The 27,179-nt window shown below is 39.7% G+C and overlaps 2 protein-coding genes across 2 annotated transcripts; one reads left to right on the top strand and one right to left on the bottom strand.

Moving 5' to 3' along the window:
* Positions 1-4,447: 4,447 nt before the first annotated feature.
* LOC135473228 (uncharacterized) lies at positions 4,448-6,288 on the bottom strand. The gene is made up of 2 exons (XM_064753072.1): positions 6,270-6,288; positions 4,448-5,769 (listed from the first exon to the last, which is right to left on the bottom strand). The coding sequence occupies exons 1-2, from the start codon at positions 6,286-6,288 to the stop codon at positions 4,448-4,450; spliced, it is 1,341 nt and encodes a 446-aa protein (XP_064609142.1).
* A 7,920-nt stretch (positions 6,289-14,208) lies between these two features.
* Positions 14,209-26,882, top strand: LOC135473226 (uncharacterized). The gene is made up of 6 exons (XM_064753071.1): positions 14,209-14,275; positions 14,788-15,420; positions 17,258-17,423; positions 23,028-23,241; positions 23,872-23,901; positions 26,445-26,882. Exons 1-6 carry the CDS (start codon positions 14,209-14,211, stop codon positions 26,880-26,882), a joined length of 1,548 nt encoding a protein of 515 aa, XP_064609141.1.
* The last annotated feature ends 297 nt before the right edge of the window (positions 26,883-27,179 follow it).

The raw sequence follows: 27,179 nt of genomic DNA, 5'->3' as shown, positions 1-27,179 counted from the left end.
ACAAAAAAAAAACCTTCTCTCTAGATTTCTTAAATTTTACCATGAATACAGTTCTGTTGTAAGTAAATGTGGACATAGTGTCCAGAATATCCGCCACTCTCCTTCATAACTGTATGATTCTCTAAAGGAGGAGAACATTTTTTAAAATGACACTATAGGCTGAATAGAGCACATTTTTTTCTATCTGGTGGTGCCTGCTGCATAATTTTGCGATTTTTCTTCGCCATACACGTAAAGCCTGAAAATGTCAAAGCTGGCATAAATTGCTGTGTGGGGTGTGGGGGGGGGGGGGTGGGGGGGTGTTGCCTCTCAGCTAACGAGACTCGTTAAAACTGCCGGCTTGTTCGTGTAAACTCGGAACCTACGTCCAACATTCCGGTTTCCCCGATTGTCAAGCGGAAAACAACTGTTCGCTTTTTCTGAGAAGAAGAGTTCTACTGGAGTTCTACGGCAATTCTTCTCCTAACACAGAAGACTTCAGGACTAGTTCTTCAGCAAAATGGAGTCGCCCACAGTGGATTTTGGCGCTGACTTTATTTATAATTTATGAACTTGAGGTACATATTAGAATTTTTATGGCAATCACCTGCGAGGAAATGCATACTCTTTTCAATGGTATTTGATTGATGTTAAATTTTCTTCTCCTTTAACCCTGGTTTAGGGGATGCACATTATTCATATTGGATAAGATCAAAGCGCAACTGAGACATACATTGATTAGTGACACCATATATGCTAACATCATGCACGATTTGGATACTGGTTTAATTCACTCTCTAAGATCATTCTTTGCATGTTTTGTCATCATTAAAAACCAGACTGCTTCACTTAGCGTGAATCCGACTACTTTGTATTCTTTCCTTGTTCTTATTGGTTGGTGAAATTTGGTATTGTGGCTATTGACCCCGCAACGTCCATTTTGACTGGTAGCTTAGTATTTGTATCTTTGTTTCGACGCCTGTATCCTAAAGAAGTTTCTTGTTTAGGAATCAAATATTTGTTATTCACAAACTGACAGACACCTGACTAAGTTGACTGGAAAAGAATCAAAAAGTGCAACGTCCGGTGGCTTTTCTTGTGACACTCATTCGCTTGTGCACTATGCACAAATCCCCTGTAACCCCCACCCTCACCATGTCCGGCCGCCCCCACCCAGAAGAAGAACCACGTGCAAAACGACATGTGCACAAAGAGTTGTCCCAAATCTAGTCCATGCGCAGAAGCATTGACTTTTGTGAATGAACATGGCTTTTATTGGTGTGATGTTCACTGGGACAATTTCTGGTTCATTAGTGTCTACCTTAACGAGCCTGCACGTAACAGCTCACATGGTTGACCAGTAATTAGTGGACTTATATTCTGGACGTGTGTGTGTGGGAGGGAGGGAGGGGTGGGGGATGGTGGTGGTGGCAGGGCTGTAGCTAAGTAGTGTCCTGTGGTATAGTAGTAGGCAGAGTGCACACTGAACGCGAATTATGCATGTAATTGTTTGCTAATTAATGTGATTGATCTAAAATTGTTCAGGCCCTTGACAAAGGTGTCCACAATCAATAAATATAATTATTTCATCGACGGAATTTGTGGTAGGGCTAACATATACGTTAATTTAGTGTCGGAGAAAGTACTTTTGCGCATAATTGAAACGGTGCAAATCTGTGATATCCCTGATCGGAACCATCAATCACATCGCCAAGACATCGGTAGTTGAATCATTTGATCGTTATATTGTGATCTGACATTCAGCGTTAATTCACAAGAGCCCTGTAATAATGGCAATGATCTCTGTCGGGGACTAACATAACAGTGCGTCTATTATATGAGCCCCAATCTTTATATACTCGAACCAGAGATTATCTGACCGTGATGAAGTTCTACGGAGAGAGGTTGTCGTTCAGCTTTCCAGACAACAAAAAAAACAACTTCAGCTGCAATATGAAACAAAGATCACCAGGAACAGAGCAGATGTCCGTTTCACAGGACTACGGTACTCGGTATTATATTAATTTCATTTGATCTTATCTACTCTATACACACTCCAAAAAATACAATACACTGAACTGGAGCTTGACGTCCATTGAGCTTACTGTGTCCCATGTAGAAATCAAATAATTTAAATCATATTCACGAACTTAGAAGCTGACAAGGGGCCTCGGTGGCTCAGTTGGTTTGCGCGCTAGCGCAGCGTAATGACCCAGGCTTCCTCTCCGACTGTGCGTGGGTAGGTCTCGCAGCAACCTGCAGATGGTCGTGGGTTTCCCAACGGGCTCTGCACGATTTTCTCCCACCGTAATGCTTGCCGCCGTCGTATGAATGAAATATTTTTGCGTACGGCGTAAAAAACACCAATCAAATAAATAAATTGAAGCTGACAACATGATACAATCAAATCAATTAAAAGTGAACAATAAAAGAAAAATATATCCCTGCACAGCAGGTAAATAACATGATTAACTAGGTGGGATTAACTAGGTGGGATTTTTAAAGACATTGGCTTAGGGGCCTAAATATTCATTCATTTATTTGACTGTTGCAAATTAAACACAGGTAGCAATAACGGTGCATTAACGCCCCAACCTTCCACAACCCACCCAACCCACCCCACGCGTGTTCATGGATATATACAGACATGTATACGCCTGTAAAATAATATATCAAAAGAGAGAGAGTGAGTATGGGGAAGTTATGAGTTACAGAAGGCTATTTACGTCAACTACCATTCGGCAGTTGTATGATAAATGTAACTCTATTAGCGGACGCGCAATGATGTGATATATTCACGTCTGAAAATTAAACATAAATGTAATATCCTGCTCTATACCTATATATAACTATACCTATGTATATGGCTAGTATTTAATAAACAGCGACAACTAACGTGGACAACTCGCTTACATGGAAATTATACTTCCTGTTTATAAAGGTAACGGTATGAAACTTTCTTATTTCTTTGGTGGTTTGTGTCATACGTTTTGGGAATTGGCCTTGCGATTATTGACCCGTGACGTCCTTATTGGTTGACTGCTGGTCTGTCTGTTTCGACGTATAGATTGCTCAGGTCTTTGGCGACAGAATTTAGGTTTAGGCCAATAGCCGGGGAGGACATCTTCTAAACTTCAGGAGAAAAAACTTGGTCAGGTACCAGACAAACTTTCTGACGTAAATGGCCAGAGCTGAACAAGCGAGGGATGCATTTGAACGCGTGACCTCTTAGGTCGTGGCTGATAGCTATAACCAAGAATACATACAACAAACCACACTCGGCTAAACCAGATCAGAGTGCGAGTCAGCCATGTTAAAGGCGTGAGTTCCAAGGCTACAGAACAAGTCACTTGATTTCATGAAACTTTTTTTTTTTGCTTTAGCAAAGGGTTTTGCTTAGCTGATTAAGGGCGTTAAGCTGGCCCAAATAATTCCCGACATTTCCCGATTAAATATACCCAACCATTGACGGGAATATGCATAAAATGAAAGATCATTAAGAAACATAAAATAATACCCATAAATAGATTTTTGTTTTCATTTTTTGGAACATCTTTCTCAATTTTCTTTAAAACGATGCCCTGCGATTTATAGTACCTGTTCGTGTACCCTATTAACAGAAATTTACTGAGCTACTCGCCCTAACAGACATTCTTGATGTCAATTTGTCAGCCGATATTCGAGGTCAGTACTCGCAGGTCCAATTTCCAAAACCTCGTTCGGCACCGCTCCTCGAAAGAACAGATGAAGTGAATGAGACAGTGGCACCACTCAAGCATCATGCAGACAAATGAGCTTTCAATGCTTTTCAACGATATACAATGTGGAGTCGTGCGTGTAATCGACATTCCAAAAGTATAATTTATACACTGATTGCTATACAGTTATATTTTAGGAGTATTTCTGCAGAAAAGAAAATACTTATACCAGTGGGAGATGGAATCGACATCCGAATCTGTTCGTCAATTACTATAATATAGTAAACCCTTTTAACGCTGACGTGCGTTCTCGGAGATTTGGTGTCCACTTGGTACCATTCAAAGGAGTGCCAAGTGCGAAATTCTTTCATCTTTTATAATAGCAGAAATGCAATACGCATCACTTAACACGTTTGAATTCCAAGTAGATACAGGATGGTCAAAACACGCCATGGCGTCTATGTGTACGGCATTCAAGGCTAATCATTCACTCCAATTCTACTTCATCGAGGCATCTATCGACTACCACGTGAGCATACATCACTAACTGAGCAGCTCGGATGGGCAGCACGTGGGAACACAGCCAATCAGGATCGATGTGACTGGCTGTGGGTTGTTACCATTTATTGACAGTAGAGGTAGAGAGCGGGAGCAGAACTGAACACAGCCTCTCGTTATCTTCAGACATGAACAAGTATGATTAACGGTGTCCAAGTGCTTCTTGGAACTTAGAAACCTGACGGAATCACCGGACTGCTGTTGCCGAGGGATCAGTTATTTACAGATCGTCCGGCCAGTAGATCTAATATGACGAAATATTGCTTCGTGACTCTCTTAACATTAAGCCTTTTGTTGGCATCGAGTGCCATAACGGAACCAAGTGCTGAACCAAATGCAGAGCCATCGTCAGAACCAAAAGTAGAACCGTCATCAGAGCCAAATGTGGAGCCCTCTTCAGAACCAAATGTAGAACCGTCATCAGAGCCAAACACAGAGCCATCATCAGAGCCAAACACAGAGCCGTCATCAGAACCAAACACTGAGCCGTCATCAGAGCCAAACACAGAGCCGTCATCAGAGCCAAACACAGAGCCGTCATCAGAGCCAAACACAGAACCGTCATCAGAACCAAACACAGGGCCGTCATCAGAACCAAATACAGGGCCGTCATCAGAACCAAACACAGAGCCGTCATCAGAACCAAACACAGAGCCGTCATCAGAACCAGAGACAGAACCCTCATCAGAGCCAAACACAGAGCCGTCATCAGAACCAAACACGCTGCCGTCAGCAGAACCAAACGCAGAGCCGTCATCAGAGCCAAATACAGAGCCGTCATCAGAGCCTAACACTGAGCCGTCATCAGAGCCAAATACAGAGCCGTCATCAGAGCCTAACACTGAGCCGTCATCAGAGCCAAACACAGAGCCGTCATCAGAACCAAACACAGAGCCGTCATCAGAGCCAAACACAGAGCCGTCATCAGAACCAAACACAGAGCCGTCATCAGAGCCAAACACTGAGCCGTCATCAGAACCAAACACAGATCCGTCATCAGAGCCAAACACAGAGCCGTCAGCAGAACCAAACACAGAGCCGTCATCAGAACCAAACGCTGAGCCGTCATCAGAACCAAACACTGAGCCGTCATCAGAACCAAACACAGAGCCGTCATCAGAACCAAACGCTGAGCCGTCATCAGAGCCAAACACTGAGCCGTCATCAGAACCAAACACAGATCCGTCATCAGAGCCAAACACAGAGCCGTCATCAGAACCAAACGCTGAGCCGTCATCAGAACCAAACACTGAGCCGTCATCAGAACCAAACACAGAGCCGTCATCAGAACCAAACGCTGAGCCGTCATCAGAGCCAAACACTGAGCCGTCATCAGAACCAAACACAGATCCGTCATCAGAGCCAAACACAGAGCCGTCATCAGAACCAAACGCTGAGCCGTCATCAGAACCAAACACTGAGCCGTCATCAGAACCAAACACAGAGCCGTCATCAGAACCAAACGCTGAGCCGTCATCAGAGCCAAACACTGAGCCGTCATCAGAACCAAACACAAAGGCGGAGCCGTCTTCACCTCAAGCAGAGCCAAATGGTACTTCAGTTAGCGAGCCAGAACCAGTGTCAGAAATACGACCGTCATCTACAGAGATCCTCTTGCCACCCTTACTTCTCTGTTTGGCTATTGCCGCTGGTAAGTGTATTTATCTACATGTACATACCTCCTTTAATAAGGAGGGTGTGGATTCACAAAAATTTACGGTACAAGATTTTTTGTTTTCCTTATGTGTATGATCGTTATAAATATTCACTCAACGGTTATCAGTAATCAGTGCGTCAGTGGACGAAAACTGGGGGTTATCACACACCTCGCAGTGTATATACATACCATTATTGAGAATGCATTATCCATCAAACATCTCATGCAACTATAGGTGAAATCTGGCATCCCAGAGGCCTGGTCCCTTTGCATTGTTTTACTGAGATTGTTAAATGTGATGACAACATAGTATTTTGAGTAATTCTAGACCGGTGACGTTTAATATATTGCCATTCACATCACTCCATTTTTTTTACCTAATTCTGCATAAGCCATGGTGGTGTGGGACGTGTAAATTGCTACTATTTATGCATTTACATGGACAGATAGAATAAAACCCTGGCTGAGGTAAATAGACAAGAAGCCGTATTTCACCAGTTACGTGTGACCATTTGCCAGTTATCACACTGTCGTCGCTGCTCTGGTTTTACTCTCTATCCTGTACGTCTTTAATTAATTTGTACTTTGTTTGGTCATAGGTGGGTATCACATGACAGACATCTTAACGGTCCCATACGTGAGCATGCTCTCTATTAGTATATGGCCTGTCGAATTTATTTGCAGTGCTGATGTTATGTTCCGTAAGGCAGGGCAAAACATACTACAAAGAGCGCATGACTCCTTTGATACATGTCTGTGTATAGATCTGGTGAGTTTCGAGGGTCTTCAGGCAACATACTTTGTTTTCGAAGGCGGCTTCGGCCAAGCTTTTTTGGGCCTTTTTGAGAATTTTATCCAGTTAGAAACTTCAGTTCCAAACGAACTGTCCATATTCACTCCACGTACGGTTTTTGTTTATCATACTGACTCAACTGAAATTCAGTCTAAAATATATTAGGCCTCAATGTCAGGGTTTCAGTGTGAAAACTGTCGTGTGGAAACAGTTTTGTTCGCAAAGAACGAATGCAGATATTGCTGGTTTACACCTGTTTGACAGATGGTGCTAAAATCTGAAACTAAAAACCCCTTCCAGTCGAGCAGATGTTGTGGCTCAAGTAGCAATCAGTTACGTCAGGATTGTGTATAATATGTTTGACGCCAATAAATTTGACCCTTGACATTTTGCTCTCATGGCGATACACTAGTTGTATTGTTATTAATGGTATTTGTGTGTTCTCTTACCTCGTTGGTTCAGCCCAAAGTGTCGTTCACCGATTTACCGTTAGACACCTTATTGATTGCATCTCGATATAGTATATTGTAACCCTACAAACATGTGAACGTATGAACAATATCTACAGCACTAATTAGCCGTTCAGGAAAGCCTTACTACAGTTCTCCAGCACTAACCAGGTTTGTTCCATACAGAACATCTGTTGACAGTCTATTGAACAGTTAATCTCAAGGTCAGCTAAATTCCTTCTGACTACGACATATACCATTTGCTTGTAGTATCCAACATTCCAAAGCTAACCCACAGTTCACAACTGTTTCAATAACAGTTAGTAAATAGAGGATATTGCACAGTGAAGGTTGAATACCATAAATATTGTTCGAGTGAGAGGTGGAAATGATTCGCGTTTCGTGGCTTATTATTTCTACCTTTCAAGAGAACAATATTTATGGTATTCAACTTTCACTGTGCAATATTCTATTTATTTTTCATATCCTGATATTTTCTCTACATGTATATAAATGCGTGTCAGTTTATCTGTTGCATCCGTGAAAAAATAAGCTCTGTGCCATCTTCGTCGTATTTCTGATTCTGTTCATGCGCGCTGCAATATCGCTCAAAAAACCTTTTTACAGTTTTAAACGCTGTCTGTAAGTGATTATACATTCTATAATGGCGCTTAATGCTTATGTAATATAGGTGTTTACGTAAATTAAGCACATGAAGAATTTCTACCTCTTTTGTGACGAACTATATATTGCGCGGAAGTGCACGGGTCAAAGTCTCCAGCAGTGTAATAGCAAAATGTAATAACAAAAGTGATATCCAACTAGTGAAGATATCATTTTTATCAATGAAGGAAATACTGGGATTTCACTGATGTATAAATAATAAATATTTATCACGATTCCCCTATATACCGACTCGGTTTATTTCATATCAAACATCTGTTGATCGTCTGTTGAAGAGTTAATCTCAAGGTCAGGTAAATTCCTTCTGACTACCATTTATATCATGTGCGCGTATTATCCAACTCCCCAAAGCAAACCCACAGGTCACAACTATTTTATTAACTGTTAGTAAATCTTTATTACGATTACTTAACATATTGACTCAGTTTGATTCATGTACAGACCATCTGAGGACCTCTTTCCCCTGTATAAAAGACCCCAAGGTCAAGTTAATTCCATGTGTCTGTCTATGGTTTGTATCGTTCATGTATACTTTGAGCAATATGGCGCAAAGTGAACACTTTATAATGTAGCCATTGACTGCTGTTACTTCAGTGAAAAACCTGAAATAAGTTAGCCAACGTATTCACAGGAACAGTTTTCAACCTTTCTCCTAGTGTTCATTTCTATGTGAAATTTCCTTCAAATTTTACTTTATAGTACAAATTATAAGTCAGCTGTTGGAGTTTTACTATTTTAACGGGTCTAATACTCGAGATGATGTGTCATTAATCGGATTCGTAGCGGAAGTAGTTTTGGAAAGTCAGACTGGATACAATTATAGTTTTTGCTTTTTCTTGCGCCTGGGAGTATGAGAGAATATCCGGTTTCCTTAAAAAAGCAGAAAATGTCAGTGACGTAAGTCTTTACAGTTGTACCCTTTGTGTCGTAACTAACTCACAGTGAGACACACAGGACATTATAGACTCGTTAACTCCGCAAACTGAACTCGTTGTATGACGTTATATTAAAGATATTTAAACAGTTTTGATTTCTGCCTTACACCGATTTTATGAAAATATTAATCTGTGCAACAAAACGGAACTCCATGACGTTAGCGTACAAAAACACAATCAGTTTAGACCATTAATACTTCAAACTCTTGAAAACTCTTAAACTTGAACTCAGTGATTACTTAATAAATCAATAATTCAGTTAATTAACTGGACATATAAGTTCAACCTGGTCTGGAAAATTAATATTCGTGAACTGAGGGCAAAGCTATAAAGGCAGCTTTCAGTGGTCATAGGCTGGCAGTTATGTAAAGAATTTGGATTTGTCTAAAACTGAATATTATCGCTTATGTGGTGTATTATGTAAGTTCTTTTTTTAGGGTTTACATTACATCGATCATAATAACAGATAATCAAAAGAGGCGACAGGACGCGACGGGTAACATCAAATTGTAATTATTAATCATAAAGGAATAACCTGTAATCGATATCATAGCTTTACAGTGTCGGGTCACACCAGTTTCTGTTTTTTACGTGCTTCTACCTGGGCTTTGTCAACACCATCATGTCAAGTCTTTTTTATGGCACACTACATTGTCATTCTGGTTAAAATGCGTTTATTTCAATCGATTTTCCCAGTGTCAATACCACCTTCAGAAATCACCCGATTATTACATTGACAAAACGTGAAAAAGGCAAAATTGCACGGCTTTCGGGGTTTTCGTATTACTTCACATACTACGACGAGCTTTTTTGCATTCCTATTTAAACCCACCACTGCGAACCTTTTAACTACTTGATGACAATCCCAAGCTTACCCAAACCTATTCACCAGATCTATAATACAAACTTTATTTTGGAACAGAACAATCATTGAAAAAGCAAGTCACTGTATTGTGTAGGCTCGAAACCATGTCAATAAAATCAAAGAAACTAGAATGTGCTGTGGACTATGTGTATACTGGGAAACAAATATATGTATTCAGCTAATGTTTCTCTTCACATTGCTTTATCACCCCCCCCCCCCCGCCCAATCCACTTCTTATTTGTATGTGTATTTCTTGCTTTTTGCGGTTCTTTTGTGTAACATGGCTGATGGTTAATACGCCTCAATGTGTATTACAGTCCTTAGTAACATTACCTGTCTTATGTCTTGATAATGGTTTGAATTAAGCCGAATTAGTTATGTACATTACATCATTTTTCGGAGTTATTTCGATCGTGCTCTTCAAAAACGTTTTTGTTGCCCATATGGACAATAGACTATGCAAACTCTGCAGATATGAGAACATTTTCTATACATGGTTTTCGAAGCCGTCAGCTATTCTCCAAGGTTATATATGACAGCTCTTGAAGTCCATTCCAAACCATTCGACGTAATGCTCACTATTCATCCGTAATAAGGAACCGATAAGGTGACAGTAAAATAAAAATCAACACGCAATTAAACTCCCAATTTATTTCATGTAACACTGGATGCTTGTTTTAGATTCCATGCCAGTTTATGTATATATGTTACTGGGTTATAACATCATGAGATAGCAGCAGGTTTTGATAAATCAATCAGTGAGTCATCCAATCAGAAAATAATTTTTCAACAGAACAGCCCATCAAATGATGCATCAATCTCATAGTTTGCTAATGAGACTACTTCAGCATGCGTTTTAAAACTATCGCAATGGTATATTGATTAATGAATTACACTTAAAAAACAGCCCTTAGATTCAATTGTAACTAACTAAAGCAATGAGATAAAAAAAATACTATAGTCAAATTACGCTCGTTTAGGGGCACATAAAAAGGCACGCCTAGATTTAATTGTAATGGATTGAATTAATGAGATAAAAAAAATACCACAGTCAAATTACGCTTGTTTAGACGTATTGTCCTGGATGTGCAATGATTGAAGAAACATCTGAAACTTGCATGTCTTGGCCCACCTGTACTAGCTCTTGAGTACATCCTGCAAGTGTACTAGATTGGAACCAAAATAAAACAAATGGCTTACATGGTGCAAAACGACGTGACAAATATTTGCTTTTCACCATAAGTAAATACCATAATTATGCGAATCATTGCAAATATACGAATGATCGACAATACTGCAAAAAGACATCATGGCGAAGAGGCAAATGGTAAATGTTATGACACAAATACAAATACACATAAGCAAACACTATAGGTCTTACACATTGCCTGTGATCTTGAGCAAATGTAAGACATTTGGGTGTGCTTACTAATGTACCTCACGCCCACTGCACGTGCATGCCACGGAACATATTTCACTGTTTTGGGAGCCTGAAAGCAAAGCGGAGTATTATGAGAGTATTTCTGAGGTGGTGAAAATTGTCACCGATTTACCGACGTAGATCCATTTTTAGAGTGTACTGTCGCGGTTTGTTTAAGCATCTCTGTAAGGTTTTCTTCTATTTGGGCATGTAAACCAGCACAATACTTACCGATAGTTTATAAAATACCGGTCAAATTATGTTTCTCTACAAAAAATTTTCAGTGTTGTCTGTTCTCACTATAGCTGCTTGGTAAGAAATCGCATTTCGAGAGATACGGTTAGGCGCTACATTCGGACCGACTTCTTTCTCCGGGAGACAAACATTGCCGAACACAAAACACTGCATTGCTCCAAAATTTACCGAAATTAGGTTCAGCATTACAGGGTTTGCTCTCTTCGGAGAAAATTCATTTCATCCACTATGTTACAGCACATTCATCTTCACATCATGGATGCACATCCTAAAAATCTAACAATGGCATCGTTTTCCACCCGATAGTTACAGATCCGTCCAATACCACTATAGTCTAATTCTTTTAGCCAGCCAATTTGGTGAGTTTTATCTTCGTAAAAGCCTACCTGACTTCTGCCAGTATAACATTCATGTCGATATACCACATAGACGTGGGTAAGCTCATCAAAAACTTGCCAAGGATCGGTGGTTTATATCCTACAGGTAGGGGAGGCTTATCTTAATTGAGGTTCTCATAAATAGTGGATGGAAGAAATCGGCAGATCCCGAAAAAATTACCGCCCTACGTAGTGCAATTGTACCTCCTGACCAAACCTTCAGATAAACCAACACAAGCTGGCTTCGAGCCCGAAACCTTCATGGTTCACGGGTCAATCAGGTTCATTGGAGATTGCCTAATGGAGAGCTATAGTGTTTGTCGTTGGCAGGTTTTGGTCCATGCCGTTGCAACTTCGACCTAGATTACAACAATCGTGCTAAAGATGTAAGGCGTTTTTTATTTGTCGCACGCTAATCAAAGACTCAGCCTCACCTAACTCTCACTTGGGTACATTCAGCATTTTCGGTTGTTTCAATAATCTAAATTGGGGATACCAATAATATAACCGTGTTTAATATTCTAGAGTAGCCGGTCATGCAGCGATACATGAGATATCGAACCGTTTCTCTGTTGCAAACGGACACTTCGGTAAAAGCTATCGACGAATAATCAAACAGTGGGATTAGAGCGGTGTGTCAGATGTACAGAAAGTGGCACACTCAGTACTGCAGTGTAAACTTTGGTCAAATTTCACCGTATCCTTTGCCGCGATTGAAGATGGCGGGTGAAGTGCTTTCTCAATACTACATCATATCCGACTTACCCCAATTCCACTAGGCATAGCTGAACTCTTTGAGGCCCTAATGTATTTCTCGGCCATTAACATGTCATTGAACTTTACGCGTGTTTTTTCTTTATGCTATCCTCTTTCAAAATGGACAGTCGATTGTTCAATGTTACAGTCATAATGATGGTTTAATCGTCATTGATTGCCAACATAAGAGTCTGCACTTTTTCTATTCATCAAACCATTCAGACGATCGATTCTGCTAGTTGCAAATGTAGATTTTCTTCAGGCCATATTGTTGTAGAGATCTATATCAAAGCAAGATGAACTTCACCAATATGTATAAATCATGACTTCACAGTAATCATACAGCACGTCTAGACGTCAGTGCAAGTGCAGTCATCTATGCAATCTTTTCAAACCAATAGTCATGCATTCTTCAGAATCTGCCAATGTACGGCCACTCCCTTTTTGGTTCATGGGATAAAAGGCCTCAGTCTGTTATAGTTTTTAGTGGACATTCATCATGTCCTTAGTTTTACATACTCGATATACATGGCTATATACGTAATTTTGTATGGTTTTGTATCAAAACTGGAATAACCATGCCGAATTTCCATTAATATGTGAACAGAGGCCACCATGGCCTATAGTGGTTAGCTGTTATCTTTTAAATGAGCAGTTGTATGTAGTTTCTGACGGCTTGTCATTTACGCACGCCGTGTTATGCCTCTGTATCACAGAGAACACATTAATATTGCTTCTTTCTGCAAGGCTATGGTACAGCAACAAATGAAAATGGTGCATCCGTAGTTTACACAGCGACGGTATCTGTTCTTTGGACGATATGTCAAGTTTAATATTTTAGTCAATGTAAACAACAGCGATAATTTGAGGATTATGTTGGAATAGTTTGTTGCTCTTTTAATCTAAAGTACTGCTAGGTTGCCAAAAGTCCGAAAGAAAGAAATATGTTAATACGGAGTTGTTGTTTTTTTGGTCAGTATGAGCTCTTTCCCATCTGCACGTACCACTTTGTATCAAATTGAGAATACATGCCTATACATTTACCAAATAATAGGTCATATCTTTTTGGCCAGTATGAGTTCTTTTCCATCTGCATATACCACTTCGTATCAAAGTCAGAATATAAACATTTACCATATATTCGGTAGGACCTCTTTCCCAGATGTGTAAAGAGCGCGTTGCTCGTTGTTCTCTGTTGTCCTTTGTCATAGCATCATGACGCAATTATGTCAGTAATACTTGACAATACAGTAATCCCTATGAGCTTAAACAATACATCCTTTGAGACCGTCATGGCAACAAACACGTGTATATGGTCTAATTTATGCAATTCCCTATTGTACCATTGTATGGCATTCCAGCTATCGGTGCTATAAAACCTGAATCAATATTCTCGGAACTACAACGCTCAAAAAAATATCCTGTTAATTTTAACATTAAGTGTGTTGTCTGAGTGGTGCTATAATGCATTCTGCTAGTATAAGATAATACTGCGTCATATTCAACATATTATCCTGTTAGTCTAATACAATCTTTACGATGAACTGATAAAGTATCTGTGTTATATTTAGCAGAATAATTTGTTACAATCACAGAAAACATTCTAGCATCATTTGGACAAGAGACTTTCTTTTAAATTTAACGGATTAGTTTTTTGAGAGTATGTATTTCGTTATAATAGCTCTCGAGATTTCGATATCTCCACGGTTCTCACTGCTGGCAATAAGGGGTTGCCACCACTTGTAGGGCCTCTTACGGGGGCGGGCTTGAAATTCTTTGAAGATGTCGTCCACTAGTACAACATGCATTGAGCTAGCTCTACATGCGAGTAAAAATCAGCGTCAAGAAAGTTTGTCGGTTATTTACAAGAGGTTTCTCTTGCTCAGGGCACTCCTCCACCCACGTGTGTCTGCTGTATAGTATATACAAAATATACTTTAGTACTGCGTTATATATATGAATGAAATATAAATAAATTTTGGACATTAAGTTTGTACCAGATTTGGGGTCGTGAGCCATGCAAACACATCCACACAAGTTTGGACAAATATTTGTCTTTATTGTATGGTACAAATTGAATCCTGTATGATTTAATACTAATTTACTGTTTCTTGGGGACTTGATCATTCTACAATTATTTTGCCATTGTTCACCCTTTCCCCTAATTTCTGGGACTAAATACTACAGTTAAATATGCATTTTCTGAAACTTTCTAAACGGCCAAAGCTTCTGGAACAAACTTGTAATTAAAAGGTAAACCACTAAATCCAGATCTAAAACTTTTCTAGAATCCTTGCCTTGCTTTAACAAAATCATAGAAATATATAAGAATAACAACTGATTCCTGTTGTCTTTTCACAGCGTTGCTATGGCTGGTGATTGCTCGATACCAGCCCTGCAAGAAGTCGTACCGTCGAGTCTGGGTCTCGGGTCTAACCAAAGCCAAGATGAGGTCGGTATTCAAGGTACGGCCTGCCTTGATTACGCAAGACAACACCAAAGAACTTCCGGAACAGCCGCCATTTATGACAGCTACCGACATCGAGATTCTGGCAAGTCTGAGGACGTTTTACAACAAGCCCAAGGAACTGTTGCGGATTGCTGCACCGGCGCTAATCTCTTTAGCCCTATGTCCCATCACAATATACCTGTACGAGCCTCTGGTTCAGGCGTTGTGGCCCACCTCCTTATTCCCGGACATCAACGACGCCATTGCTTGTTTTCTCAGCCCCGCCGGTCTTGTCTACGCCACCTCTTTTGGATTTGCCTTTCAACAAGCCTTATCCAAACAACACGAAGTCCTTGTCCACGTGACCGAAGAGCTCAGCAAGATTGACCAAATTGCTACCCTGACCAGCAAGATAAGTCTGCCGTCGCTGGAAGATAGACTGGAGATTTACAGAGCCATTAAAGCGGAAATTGTCTTTATGATTCTCCAAATTGAGCAACGAGATTTATGCGACTTAAAATTTCCGCCAAAGGAGAACATTAAAGGTGAATGTAAAAACTAAATTTATCTGCATTTTTGTGAACAGCCTCTGGTAAATCCTTTAAAATCGTTATAATTGGATAGAGCATGTCAGAAACGAGGATTAATATTCAACACAGGTTTGTAATTATCTCGGCATTTAGCGTTGCATAATCGTTGCAATGATAATTCCTGGCAATTTTCTTACATAAGTCATCGAACTTCAATCAATACTGAACTGTTTACCCTTACCAGATCGTTTTCCAGAAAAAAACCCTTTGATGTTGCCGCTATGCTAATTACTCACCTCCAAATATAATTGGCAATTTAAGGTGGTCACAATTACTTGTGGGTGTAATTAACGACACACAATTCTTTGGTACGATTTCCAAACCAAACCTTTGCATTAGATCAGGTTCCCTCTGATGTGTCAAATCACTCTGTCCTTTCACACGATAATCACGTCCCTAACGAGACTCTCAATGGCACGTTCCGACTTTGCTGTAGCTCATGGTCAAGATGAGCTACCCATAATGCCACCAATTAGCGATGTCGAAAGCAAATATCGGGGAATTTATCTCAAAAGATTCTACACGAGAATTGATCCTCGTTCCTGACATGCAGAGGTTAAAAACTCAAGGCCAAAGTGGGCAGAACCATTTCTTGCCATGAAGTGGTGATCGGGACTGCTTCTGTGTACTCCGCTCCTTTTAACAGGTGTTCTTTGTATGCTGATCTGTTCGTGGCATGAAAAAGCACTTGTATCAACCCTTAAAACTCGACGGACCTAAAGCATTTTTTGAACCTTAAAGCCCCGTTTAAAACTCAAAATCTCCTTTTAAAGCACGATGCCCTTTCCTCTGCTAAAATGTCGATGTCGAAATTAGGAGGTTTAGACGACATCTTATTTTTAAAAAATTTACGATTTGCCATTTACATCTTTAAACTAGGTATTCAGTTTAATTGGATCTTAAACATCGACGTCGTGGAAGTTTAAACATGATCTCAACCTGCAAAACTCAAGAGACTTAAAAGGCGACGTCGGGTTTTTAAAGTCGACGCAGGCATTTTTCTGTCGATATTTTGCAGGTAGAGGGCCCGTTTAAAACACAGCGATTTAGATCCGACGAGTTGAGGTTGGTGTAAGTGTTTTCCTATGGCACAAATAGAAACGACATATCACTCGGGCTCAATCAGTAAAGCTAGACCTATTTTCCTCCCAGGTAAAATCCAGAAGAGAGAACTTTGGTGCAAATAATAACAGATATATCTTCGCCAAGCTTTAAATGCATAAATTGGTATGGGAATATTCCGTCAGACATTTTTTCTGACTAGCGTATTTAGAAATTTATTAAGAAATTTGGAGTTCTGAAACGGAATATGTTGACAATTACCAGTTGCGTGCAACATGTGCAACACACGCGCAACAGTCTCTGCCAAAACGAGACGCCGCCATGATGGCTGACACCTGTAGTGGCTAATCGCATACGTGCAATTATTAAGTTCACTTTTCTAACGTAAAATGTCCTTTATGTTCCTTTAGAACGACCACGACGCTCAGAGTCGGTATATCGGCGATCAATACCAAGACTTTAAAGATGGTATTTTTTTGCTTCCTCCCTTGGCCTTCAGCACTAAGAGGCTAGAGCAAAGAAACATCACTGGCTGACCTGGTGTCAGCATGATGTGACTGGGTGGGGTGTCATGTCTGGTGTCTTCGGCACGATGCTTCAGTGAGCCTGCACGCCTGATTTCCTTTGAGGACTTACATTTTACGGATCCCAGAAACGTTTAAACATGGCGTACATGAACTAATTATAAATAATACTTGTATATTTGTCCTCAATCATTATTTCTTTTCAGTAAAAATTTGGAGTGTGGTGGACATTTTAAGAAAAGTACCACTTGACGACCAAAAATCTTACATGGACAGAATTATGTGTGAGAAAATCGTCAACCACATTACTCAGATCAACAGCATATGCTCGGACCGAATGGGCACCATTCACAGCAGAATACATCCGCTCAAGTAAGTAGAGATCCGGCATATTGGATCTTTTAGGCCTTATGGCCTACAGGTATACAATGGGATACCGACAGAAGTCCAAAATCGAACGTATTATGTCATTTCAGTGACGCTGGACATTCCACTGCAGTGTCAACAGCGGGACGTCGCAGTGGGTAGACCGAATGCATTACAGATGAAACCATAGCACGCAACATGTTTTGCGTCACACAACAAAAGACTTGTGACGTGCAAGTCCTATGTCACACTAGCGCCACCTTGTGTGAGAGAAAAATCTGTCGGTAACCCATTTAATCAACGTCTATACATACATGTCTCAAGGGCAGATCATGCATGTATGATAGCAATATATTTAGTCTGTCCCGTCCGTGGGAAGGTCTGCAAGCAGCCTGCGGATGAGCGTGGGTTTCCCCTGGGCACTTCTCGGTTTCCTCCCACCATAATGCTGGCCGCCGTCGTATAAGTGAAATATTCTTGAGTAAGGCGTAAAACACATATCAAATAAATAAATGAATAAATAAATAAAATTTAGTCTGTCTAAGTACCCTGTTTTGCCGTCCATATTTAATCAAGCTAATGGTGTCCATCAGCATCTACCTTGATTTACTGAGCCAATATTAACTCAAAGCCCTGCACTTTCCTTCATAAATATTCATGATTCATGGTCCAATCAGATTCCACGGCCAGCACCTTAGTTACTGATGCTGAAATATAGGAAGTACAAAACAACTTGGGATGTGGCTGTAATGAGAAATATGCGGTGTATGGAATAAATTTATTTCACAGTAGACTGAGAAGTACTGCCGCAAAAAATAACTCAGTGCACAAACTTGTTAAAGGTTATCGGGGGGTCATTTTGAGACGAAACAACACCATAGGCTACATTTGCTGTTCGACCTCTTTCGCTATCGCCAGTACGGTCTAATAGCACAGTGACTTTCTGCTACCTGTTCGTTTCGATAAAAGCACACAGCTGTTTTTAGCACTGCTTATTGCTCGCGTGTAATGTTGTGTCAATGAATGAATCGGGTCCGAAAATGCGTTTACGTCGAATCAAGAAAACACACGCTTAACAGGAATAATTAATGATGCCTACAGGCTGAAACTCCCCTGGCGGAAGTATGCGGGCCGCAGTGCCATTTGCTATCGAAAGTATAGGCTTCTGAAGACTTTTATGTGTACAGTAAAGCAAGGGTGATTAGGAAGTCTGTTGCATGTAACAAATTCGCTGTTAGGAAAACGATCTTTTGCTGGATTGATGCATGTTACCGGATGCAGAGACGACAGCGTGATAATTGTATTTCATTTTTCGATCGGTGTTTTACGCCGTGCTCAAGAATATTTCACTTATACGGTAAGGACCAAAATCATGCTGGGAGGAAGTCGGACTGAGCCCAAATTATGCCCAGGTTGCGAAAGTGTGAAAAATGTCACACATAATCCGTGAATCAGCGACGAAAGTTTGATAACTGATACCATGACACATGCACATAATCCGTGAATCAGCGACGAAAGTGTGATAATTGTATTCATGTCACACATAATCGGTGAATCAGCGACGAAAGTGTGATAATTGTATTCATGTCACACATAATCGGTGAATCATCAACGAAAGTGTGATAATTGTTCTCATGTCACACATAATCGGTGAATCATCGACGAAAGTGTGGTAATTGTTTGCATGTCACACATAATGAAAGAATCGGCGACGAAAGTGTGATAATTGTTCTCATGTCACACATAATCAAGGAATCGGCGGCAAAAGTGTGATAATTGTTTTCGTGTCACACATCATTAGTGAATCACCGACTAAAGTGTGACAATTATTATCCTATCACACATAACCCGTGAATCAGCGATGGCAATGTGATACCGGTAATTGCTAACTTGTCATATATAACCAGTGAAATAAAATCATTAGATATTTATACTTCCCCTGGGCTTTATCCTATGACTGTTCATATAGTTACTGTTTGTGATAATACTTCAGCTGAAGCATTCAACACCGCATAGCGTAAATGGCATTAATAAAAAGCGATGTAAAAAATGTTATTATAACATGCAGCATTTTATTATCGGTCAGGATTAGGGAATGTGATACCTATAATGCGCCAACAACGTAGAAGAAGAATCATGTTATGGGACCTCCACTCATGTAGGCCTACACCTGCAGAAAAGGCCGTCCAGGCAAAGATGCTGGGTTGATAAAAACCACGGTCCCCAATCCGTGATTCGTCAAAAATTAGACATGCAAGTCTGCACAGACTCTCACGATTGTTTAATATTTCAAAAGGGCTTTTTTTGGACGCCATACTCAAGAACTTAGCAAAACTATAGAACTGCGGCCAAAACGGAGTGCTAAGAGCTAATATTGGAGTTTTGTCTTGTGATTCCTAAATTTTCCATTAGCGAATTTCATGTAAGATAACACGACAGAGTGCCGTCGGTCGCATGTCCCCTGCAGTTAGAGGAGCAGACCTCTAAAACTCGAAGTGGGCACCACTAAATAGACCCCTTAAATATATGCTTCCATTTATTCTTTTAAGATTTTTGTAAAAAGAGCTAAAAAAGCTCAAACATTTGAATTCTAAGATGGGCTTTGTGTACAATACCATCAGAGGTCAGGAACGCCACAGGAAGTTTATCCTACTCTATTCCCGACACTGAATATTGGAATAACTCTTTTTCCTTTTAGTAAAAGATTACTGAAATAATGTTCCTCAAAATCCACTCCTTCTGGGGAATATCAGGAAAAAAGGGTGAGTTCTTAGATATCGTGTGTATGGCTCATAAAGCCCACCATAGTATCCAAATAGTTGAATACCTTTGCAAAAAATCTAAAAAAAAATAAAAGAAAGTACTTTTACGCATATTTTTCAGGTGCCTGTATGTTGAACCTTACTTCATATTTTAGCTTTCATTTACTTTAAGGCTCTCCTAATGTCAGATATCTGCAAATTTGTTTTCGACTATGTCTTGGTTTATCCTAAACAAAGCTGTACATACAAGCTGTACAAAACCACCAGTAATCAAGATAAGTCCAAGTATGATCAACAGCTTGGACTAAAACATGCATATCTCTTTGTATTACTCATATACATGTATAGACTATCACGTAAAACTATCACGTAAAACTATCACGTAATACGTATCACGTATCACAGCCTCCATGTGCTAATGTAAGGCAAGCCACCTGTGCTTTTTGACAATGTCACATTTTATGTCAAAAAAAAAACAGATTAAGAAATGTAACCGACGTAAACCTTCATCTTTGTATGAAATATCTGACACTGTGATTGTCAAAAATTTCCAAAAATGTGGGCAGGGTGCCCTGGGGGGGGGACGAACAAAGCTTGTTTTGTGTCATAGTCTGTGCCATTAAATTGAAAAGTTCTGTATATTCTTACCCATTTCATTGTCTTGAGAGATAATACCATATACTTAGAAAAAGGTTTAATTAGTGTGAAGTCTTGACATGGTATGTATACTCTGTGTGTTCTGGGGAGTACTTTGATGGTCTGACTGTTGTCCTGTGTAAAACAGGGACGAAGATACATGAATGTTTCTAAATATATATTGATTTACTTACCTTATGCATAGGAACTGTGTCCAAATAATCAATGGAGAGTGAAATAAAAGAGGAAGTATACCTTTCAATGAATTATCGCTGTCTATCAAGGATCAGTAATGACAGTCGATCATTTATACCGTAGAGTGGCACAGAAATGGGACACTTTTAAGGTCAGTGACATTCAGTATCGTATTGACGCCGTCTTGAACTCTCGTACATGGGGTCAAATCCGACCTGTCGATTAACACCTATTTGACCAATCATAGAGGAAACTGTTCCAAAATAGATCCCGGATGTTACCTTATATATTTACATATGCACCTGCTGAAGCACTATGTTGAGATTATCACAGACCTAATTAGTAAAATATATAATGATATCCAAAATACATATTGTCGAAAATGAGTAAAATTCTTGCCAAGAATGCTTTTCACAAATAATAATGAGCTTCTTTACACTGTTTTTCAGAATCAGAATATGAAGTTGTACATTTAAGTGCGTTATTAAGATCGCGCTTTGTATTTGCATAAAAAATGTGTATTGATTGGAATAATATACACGTGATATGGTTCGTGGTACTTAGTAAATATGATCGAGTAATTGTAACCGTTACACGGTGATAAGCCGTGTAACACAAATGTCAAAGTCAGCCAAGCCTTGCACTATCCCCTTCATGCTGAACGCTAAGCGAGGGAGCTACAACTCCTCTTAGGTGTGACCCGACTCAGGACTGAACCTGGATCTACCCTGGCCCGAAGCCGACGCCCTATCAACCCTTTCCGATGACAATTTATTACCATGCATCTGGTAATATATAGCATTTGTTTTTCATGAGAAGGATGGTCAGTCTGGACCCTAGTCGCCATGCATTTTGTGGTACCTCATGGGTTGTAGTTTTTTTTGTAGTTTTGTAACGAAAAACAGCTTCTATCAGTCTGCCACTATTCTATTTGGTTCAGTCTAGCCTCCCTCCTTTCGCATTAGAGAGCGAAAATACCGTTATTCCATAGTAAAGTTTGCTACAATAACAAGGAGTTTAGATATCAGTCAAGCTGAAGTGGTTTGTACTGCGGATAAAAAGTATATATGAAGACCAGCTCACAAAAAAGGCTACCTGATCAATAACCCACCGATTTATCATCGATCAGCTCAACACAGCAATGCCCTTGGTTAGTATATGCTTATATTTAATGAGCATAGCGATCTCCAAGCCTCTATTCTTCTTGAAAAAATGTCGTATATCGTACGCCCGCATGGCATGGACATCTATACATGTCAAGTAATCTATTACTAAAATGTGGCTGATACCGCCCATTTTTGACCACGACCTGAGCAACCCAACGGCGATAGCGGTTTTAACAAAATCGCGCCCTTTGTACCCTCGATGAACCCCGTCTTCCGCTTCGTTCGCATCCCGGCCAAACTCGCGGGCGCCCTTTACGTGCTCCGCATTCTCAGCTGAGGAGTGTGGGAGGGGTGATGTTATTAACACCATGGCCTCCGTCACTAAGGTCACGGTCCAGATAGACGCTCTCAGACACTATACACAAATACCCTAAAACCAAGTCATAAATAGACTAACTGCTGGTAGTTAAGTGTCTTGCAGTGGAAATTTGTAATGTTTTCATTAATGTTTTAAGCGTAGACACTGTAGTATGTTAATTTCCCCAAGCGATCGTTCAATAACCAGTGAAGCCACGTGGTCGAGCCCATCCTTCGCTGGTTTAAATGCACGAAATTAGCAGTTATTGTATATGGCGAAGGACGGCATCTTATTCAAGGCACTCCGGTTTCCTCGATCCATAAATATGACCGCAATTAGGTATACCCTGAAAATGTATATACTGAAAATGTCCAGTTCTTTTTGAATGGCTGTGAGTGGTATATACTAGCGTCGTTCAACGCCGTGTTTATTTTGTTTTCCAAAGCTCTACGATTTTAAATGGGTTTGCTTTCTTACTCCTCAATCCGCAACGATTTTGCACTGCTAGCTTTCAATTATCTTAGTATAGAATTCTCTTTTATCTTGTTTACAGATGGGCATTCCTGGAAACATTAGGGTTCTTCTCGTTTCTTGGTGTACTGTTGCTGCAGGCGGGAGGATATCGGATGGAGTTGGCCATGTGTATTATAACGGTTTTCTCCATCAGTATGCTCTGCTACGTCGTCTCCGATCTGGACTCTCCCTTCAGCGGCTTTTTCCGTGTGGATTTGTCCGTGTTCCCTGATGTTATGAACAGACTGGAGACAATGTACGTAAACACCACTCATGGAGACCTTTCAATAGTTCCTTATCCGGAACCCCAAAGGGTTAAAAAAGAAAGAGCCAAAGCAAAGAAATAACAGGAGCATTAAGAGGAGTGATATACTGTGATTAAATTTATTTACATGTGATATTCCCGGCGATATTTCAGGTAGTGCTCAAAAATGTATTCTTCATTTAAAAAATAAAAAGGCGTTAATAAACAATACCGTATACCGTCCAGCATTATATACCTCATGCTACGTTGACAAGGGAAGTAATGCCTATGTTGTTATGCAACATATTGTCAGATATTTACGGAAATTTATTCAATTTCTTAATCAGTTCACTAGATACAACCTCTGTCTTATAACTTATTGTACTTGTTGGACTTCCTGCCAAAAGAGCTATTGAAAAACGTCCTTATCAGATTACCTATTTGAATTGTTGAACAATGTCCTTGTCAGATTACTTACTGAAACTGTTAAATAATGCCGTTGTCAGTTTACCTACTGGAAGTGTTAAACAGTGTCCTTGTCAGATTACTTACTGGAACTGTTAAACAATGCCGTTGTCAGTTTACCTACTGGAAGTGTTAAACAATGTCCTTGTCAGATTACCGACTGGAGCTGATAAACAATGCTCATGTCAGTTTACTTACTGGAAGTGTTAAACAATGTCCTTGTCAGATTACTTACTGGAACTGTTAAACAATGCCCATGTCAGTTTACCTACTGGAAGTGTTAAACAATGTCCTTGTCAGATTACCGACTGGAGCTGATAAACAATATCCTTTTAGGACTATTTACTGAAACTGTTGAACAACGTCCTTGTCATACTACCCGCTTTTTACTGTTGAACAACGGCCTTATCAGGCCTCACTCAGTGATGAAATGGAACTATTAAACAACAAGAACTATGAAAACAGATCAGTTTTGTGTAAAACAACACAATTAGGGAAACTTCGAACACTGAAGTCAACGTATTTGGTGTTCTATTATACTTGATTTCGTTTTGATCTCTACTGTGGGTATATTTTTATTTCTTGTATATTCCTGCAGATGGCTACATAACTGCGCCGAAATATAGAATACCAAATATGTTGATTTCAATTTTCAGGGTTTCCCTTGTTTTGTTAAATAATATCCTTGTTAAATCTCTACTAGGAATTTTAAGCTTTAAACAAATTTCCACGTTATACACGTACCCCTACTGTAACTGTTAAGATATCGTTGATGTGAATGTACTTTCACTGAACTGTTAAGATTATGCCCTTGTTATATATACATTTTCTATGACTGTTAAAAATATCCATGTTAACTTTTATACTTGAAATAATACCCTTATACATGTGCCTCTAACGTAACTTTGTACCATTGTTATGCATATGTACTTTAAACGTTAAACAGTGTCCTTGTCGTTCACGTACCCCGGCTGTAACTGCTAAAAATATCCTTGCCATATATGTACACATGTATACCTGAACAGATAAACAATGTCCTTAGTATACATAAGTATATCTACTGGAAATGTTAAAATATCTTTGTTTATACATGTGCTTTTTCCCGAAGTGTTAAACAATGTCCTTGTTATGGATATGTACTGGAACTGTTTATATTAACAATGTGCTTGTTTTTCATATTCATGTACCTTTACTTTCATTTTTAAACAATGCCCTTGTTGATCATGTACCCTGGGACTATTAAATTACGCTTTTACTGTAGCTGTTAAACAATGTATGTGTCACACCTTTGCCGGACACCTACATATGATTAAAACTGGATAAGTACTGTCAGATAAGGTCATTCTACGACTGTGATAAACCTGAATGGTATCGAATAGGGTCGTATACAACATAGACCTGACCCCAGGAGCACGAAGCGATCAAAATTTTGAATCATTTCGAAATTGTTATTTCTAGAGGACAAACTATAATGTCAAAATATTTCGTGACAAGGTAAATTGTGGGTAAGTTATTGTAAAAACAAGTTTCAGCTAAAATAACGGAAGAGAAAATAGCAAGTTTAAAGACTGAAATTTTGACTTAAGTCTAGGACTGCTTCGTAATCCCAGGACCTGGCCCCAGGATGACGGAGCCGTCTTAGACTCAATTAACAATTAGTCTTTACTCAAAAACAGTTAACTGCACTAAATCAAATCTACGTCCAGGACATTTTTTCTCAACATTACAAGCTAAGATTAAATATGTCTTCAATCTAATGCAGCTTTGTGATCCTGGGGCCAATACTGGAGCTTTTTCATAAGTTTACTTGCTAGACTTGATGTTGGCCTACACGAACTGTTGCACAATTTTTGTTACCACTTATTGTTCACGCTTCGAAAATCCTTTTATTCAATGATGTGTATGCTCAGGTGTAGATCTACTATACACTTTTGTCAACCCTTTATGTTATCTGTTGTACAACGGCTTTGTCTCTACAGCATTCGTCGTAAGACGTCTTTTCATGGTATTGTTTGTTAAATGTTACAACACACCAACTGAGTAGGCTGTAATTCCAGACCAGTAACGTCTGATAAATTGTTTCCAAAATAACTGCAATGTTTTTTTTTTTTTCTTTTTTTTTTTTACATTACGCTGCTTAACCAGTGATGATATAGGGGTTGGTATGTTGCTATGCAATTTAACCATTTACATGAAGAGTCGGAATAAAAGCCTAATTGAGCTAAAATGACAGGATTTCCCCAGTTACTGGGAATCATTTGTCAGCTATCACATTGTCGTCGCTGTTCTGGTTTTACAGTCCATGATGTAGTCTGTTTGAGATTATTATATATCCCCACATGTTCTGTGGTACGGCATTTTCAGATCGGATGCAGGGTCTGCTGCACAACGACGTTCCCAGATCTCTACAACATGTGTTATACAACGCCTCTTTACAACCTCTGCCAGATTTGTTATACAGCTCTTTAGATAGACTTCTAACGTGATTTGTTGTAACAATGCCTTTGACAGTCTTTTAATGGGGATTTGAATTATAAGGTCTCTGCAAAATCCATAATCTGTAATGTAAAACGTCGACAAGATTATACAATTTTGTGACAAGGCTCTTTAATAGGTAGGTACGGAGTCCGTAATATACAATTTTCTGTCAGACCTTTGGAATTATGGCCCATATTTTTTGTAAGACCTCAACAGGGATGTGTTATTCCTCATGCCCCAACAGGATCTGTTATACGGTGCATTCCTCAGACCTCGACAAGATCTGATATCCAGCGCCTTCCTCAGACCTCAACAGGGTCTGATATACACCGCCTTCTTCAGACCTCAACAGGGTCTGTTATACATCGCCATCATCAGACCTCAACAGGATTGTTATACACTGCTTTCGTCAGACCTCATCAAGGTCTGTTATACACCGCCTTCATCAGACCTCAGCAGGATCTGTTACACATCGCCTTCATCACACCTCAACAAGATCTGTCATACACCACCTTCATCACACCTCAACAGGATCTGTCATACACCACCTTCATCAGACCTCAACAGGATCTGTCATACACCACCTTCATCAGACTCGACGAGATGTTATTCATCGCCTTCCTCAGACCTCAACAGGATCTGTCATACACCACCTTCATCAGACCGCAACAGGATCTGCTATACATCGCCTTCATCAGACCTCAGTAGGATCTGTTGTTTATTTATTTATTTATTTATTTGATTGGTGTTTTACGTCTGTTAAGCACTGCTTTCGTCAAACCTCAGTAGGATATGTTATACACCGCCTTCATCAGACCTCAGTGGGATCTGTTATTTATTTATTTATTTATTTATTTGATTGGTGTTTTACGTCTGTTAGGCACTGCTTTTGTCAAACCTCAGTAGGATCTGTTATACACCGCCTTCATAAACCAGACCTCGTTAGGATCTGTTATACACCGCCTTCTCCAGACCTCATTAGGATGTGTTACACACTGCTTTCGT

The sequence above is a fragment of the Liolophura sinensis genome, chromosome 8 (assembly GCF_032854445.1).
Source record: "Liolophura sinensis isolate JHLJ2023 chromosome 8, CUHK_Ljap_v2, whole genome shotgun sequence".
Classification (NCBI taxonomy): domain Eukaryota; kingdom Metazoa; phylum Mollusca; class Polyplacophora; order Chitonida; family Chitonidae; genus Liolophura; species Liolophura sinensis.
The sequence above is the reverse complement of the archived record's forward strand: the minus strand, read 5'-3'. Positions and strand labels throughout refer to the sequence as shown.

Coding starts and splice junctions, on each gene's coding strand:
- LOC135473226 (XM_064753071.1), top strand. CDS start 14,209: ATGTCGTCCACTAGTACAACATGCATTGAGCTAGCTCTACATGCGAGT. Junction 14,276..14,787: donor TAAAAATCAGCGTCAAGAAA/GTTTGTCGGTTA, acceptor GTCTTTTCACAG/CGTTGCTATGGCTGGTGATT. Junction 23,242..23,871: donor TTATGAACAGACTGGAGACA/ATGTACGTAAAC, acceptor GAGCTGATAAAC/AATGCTCATGTCAGTTTACT.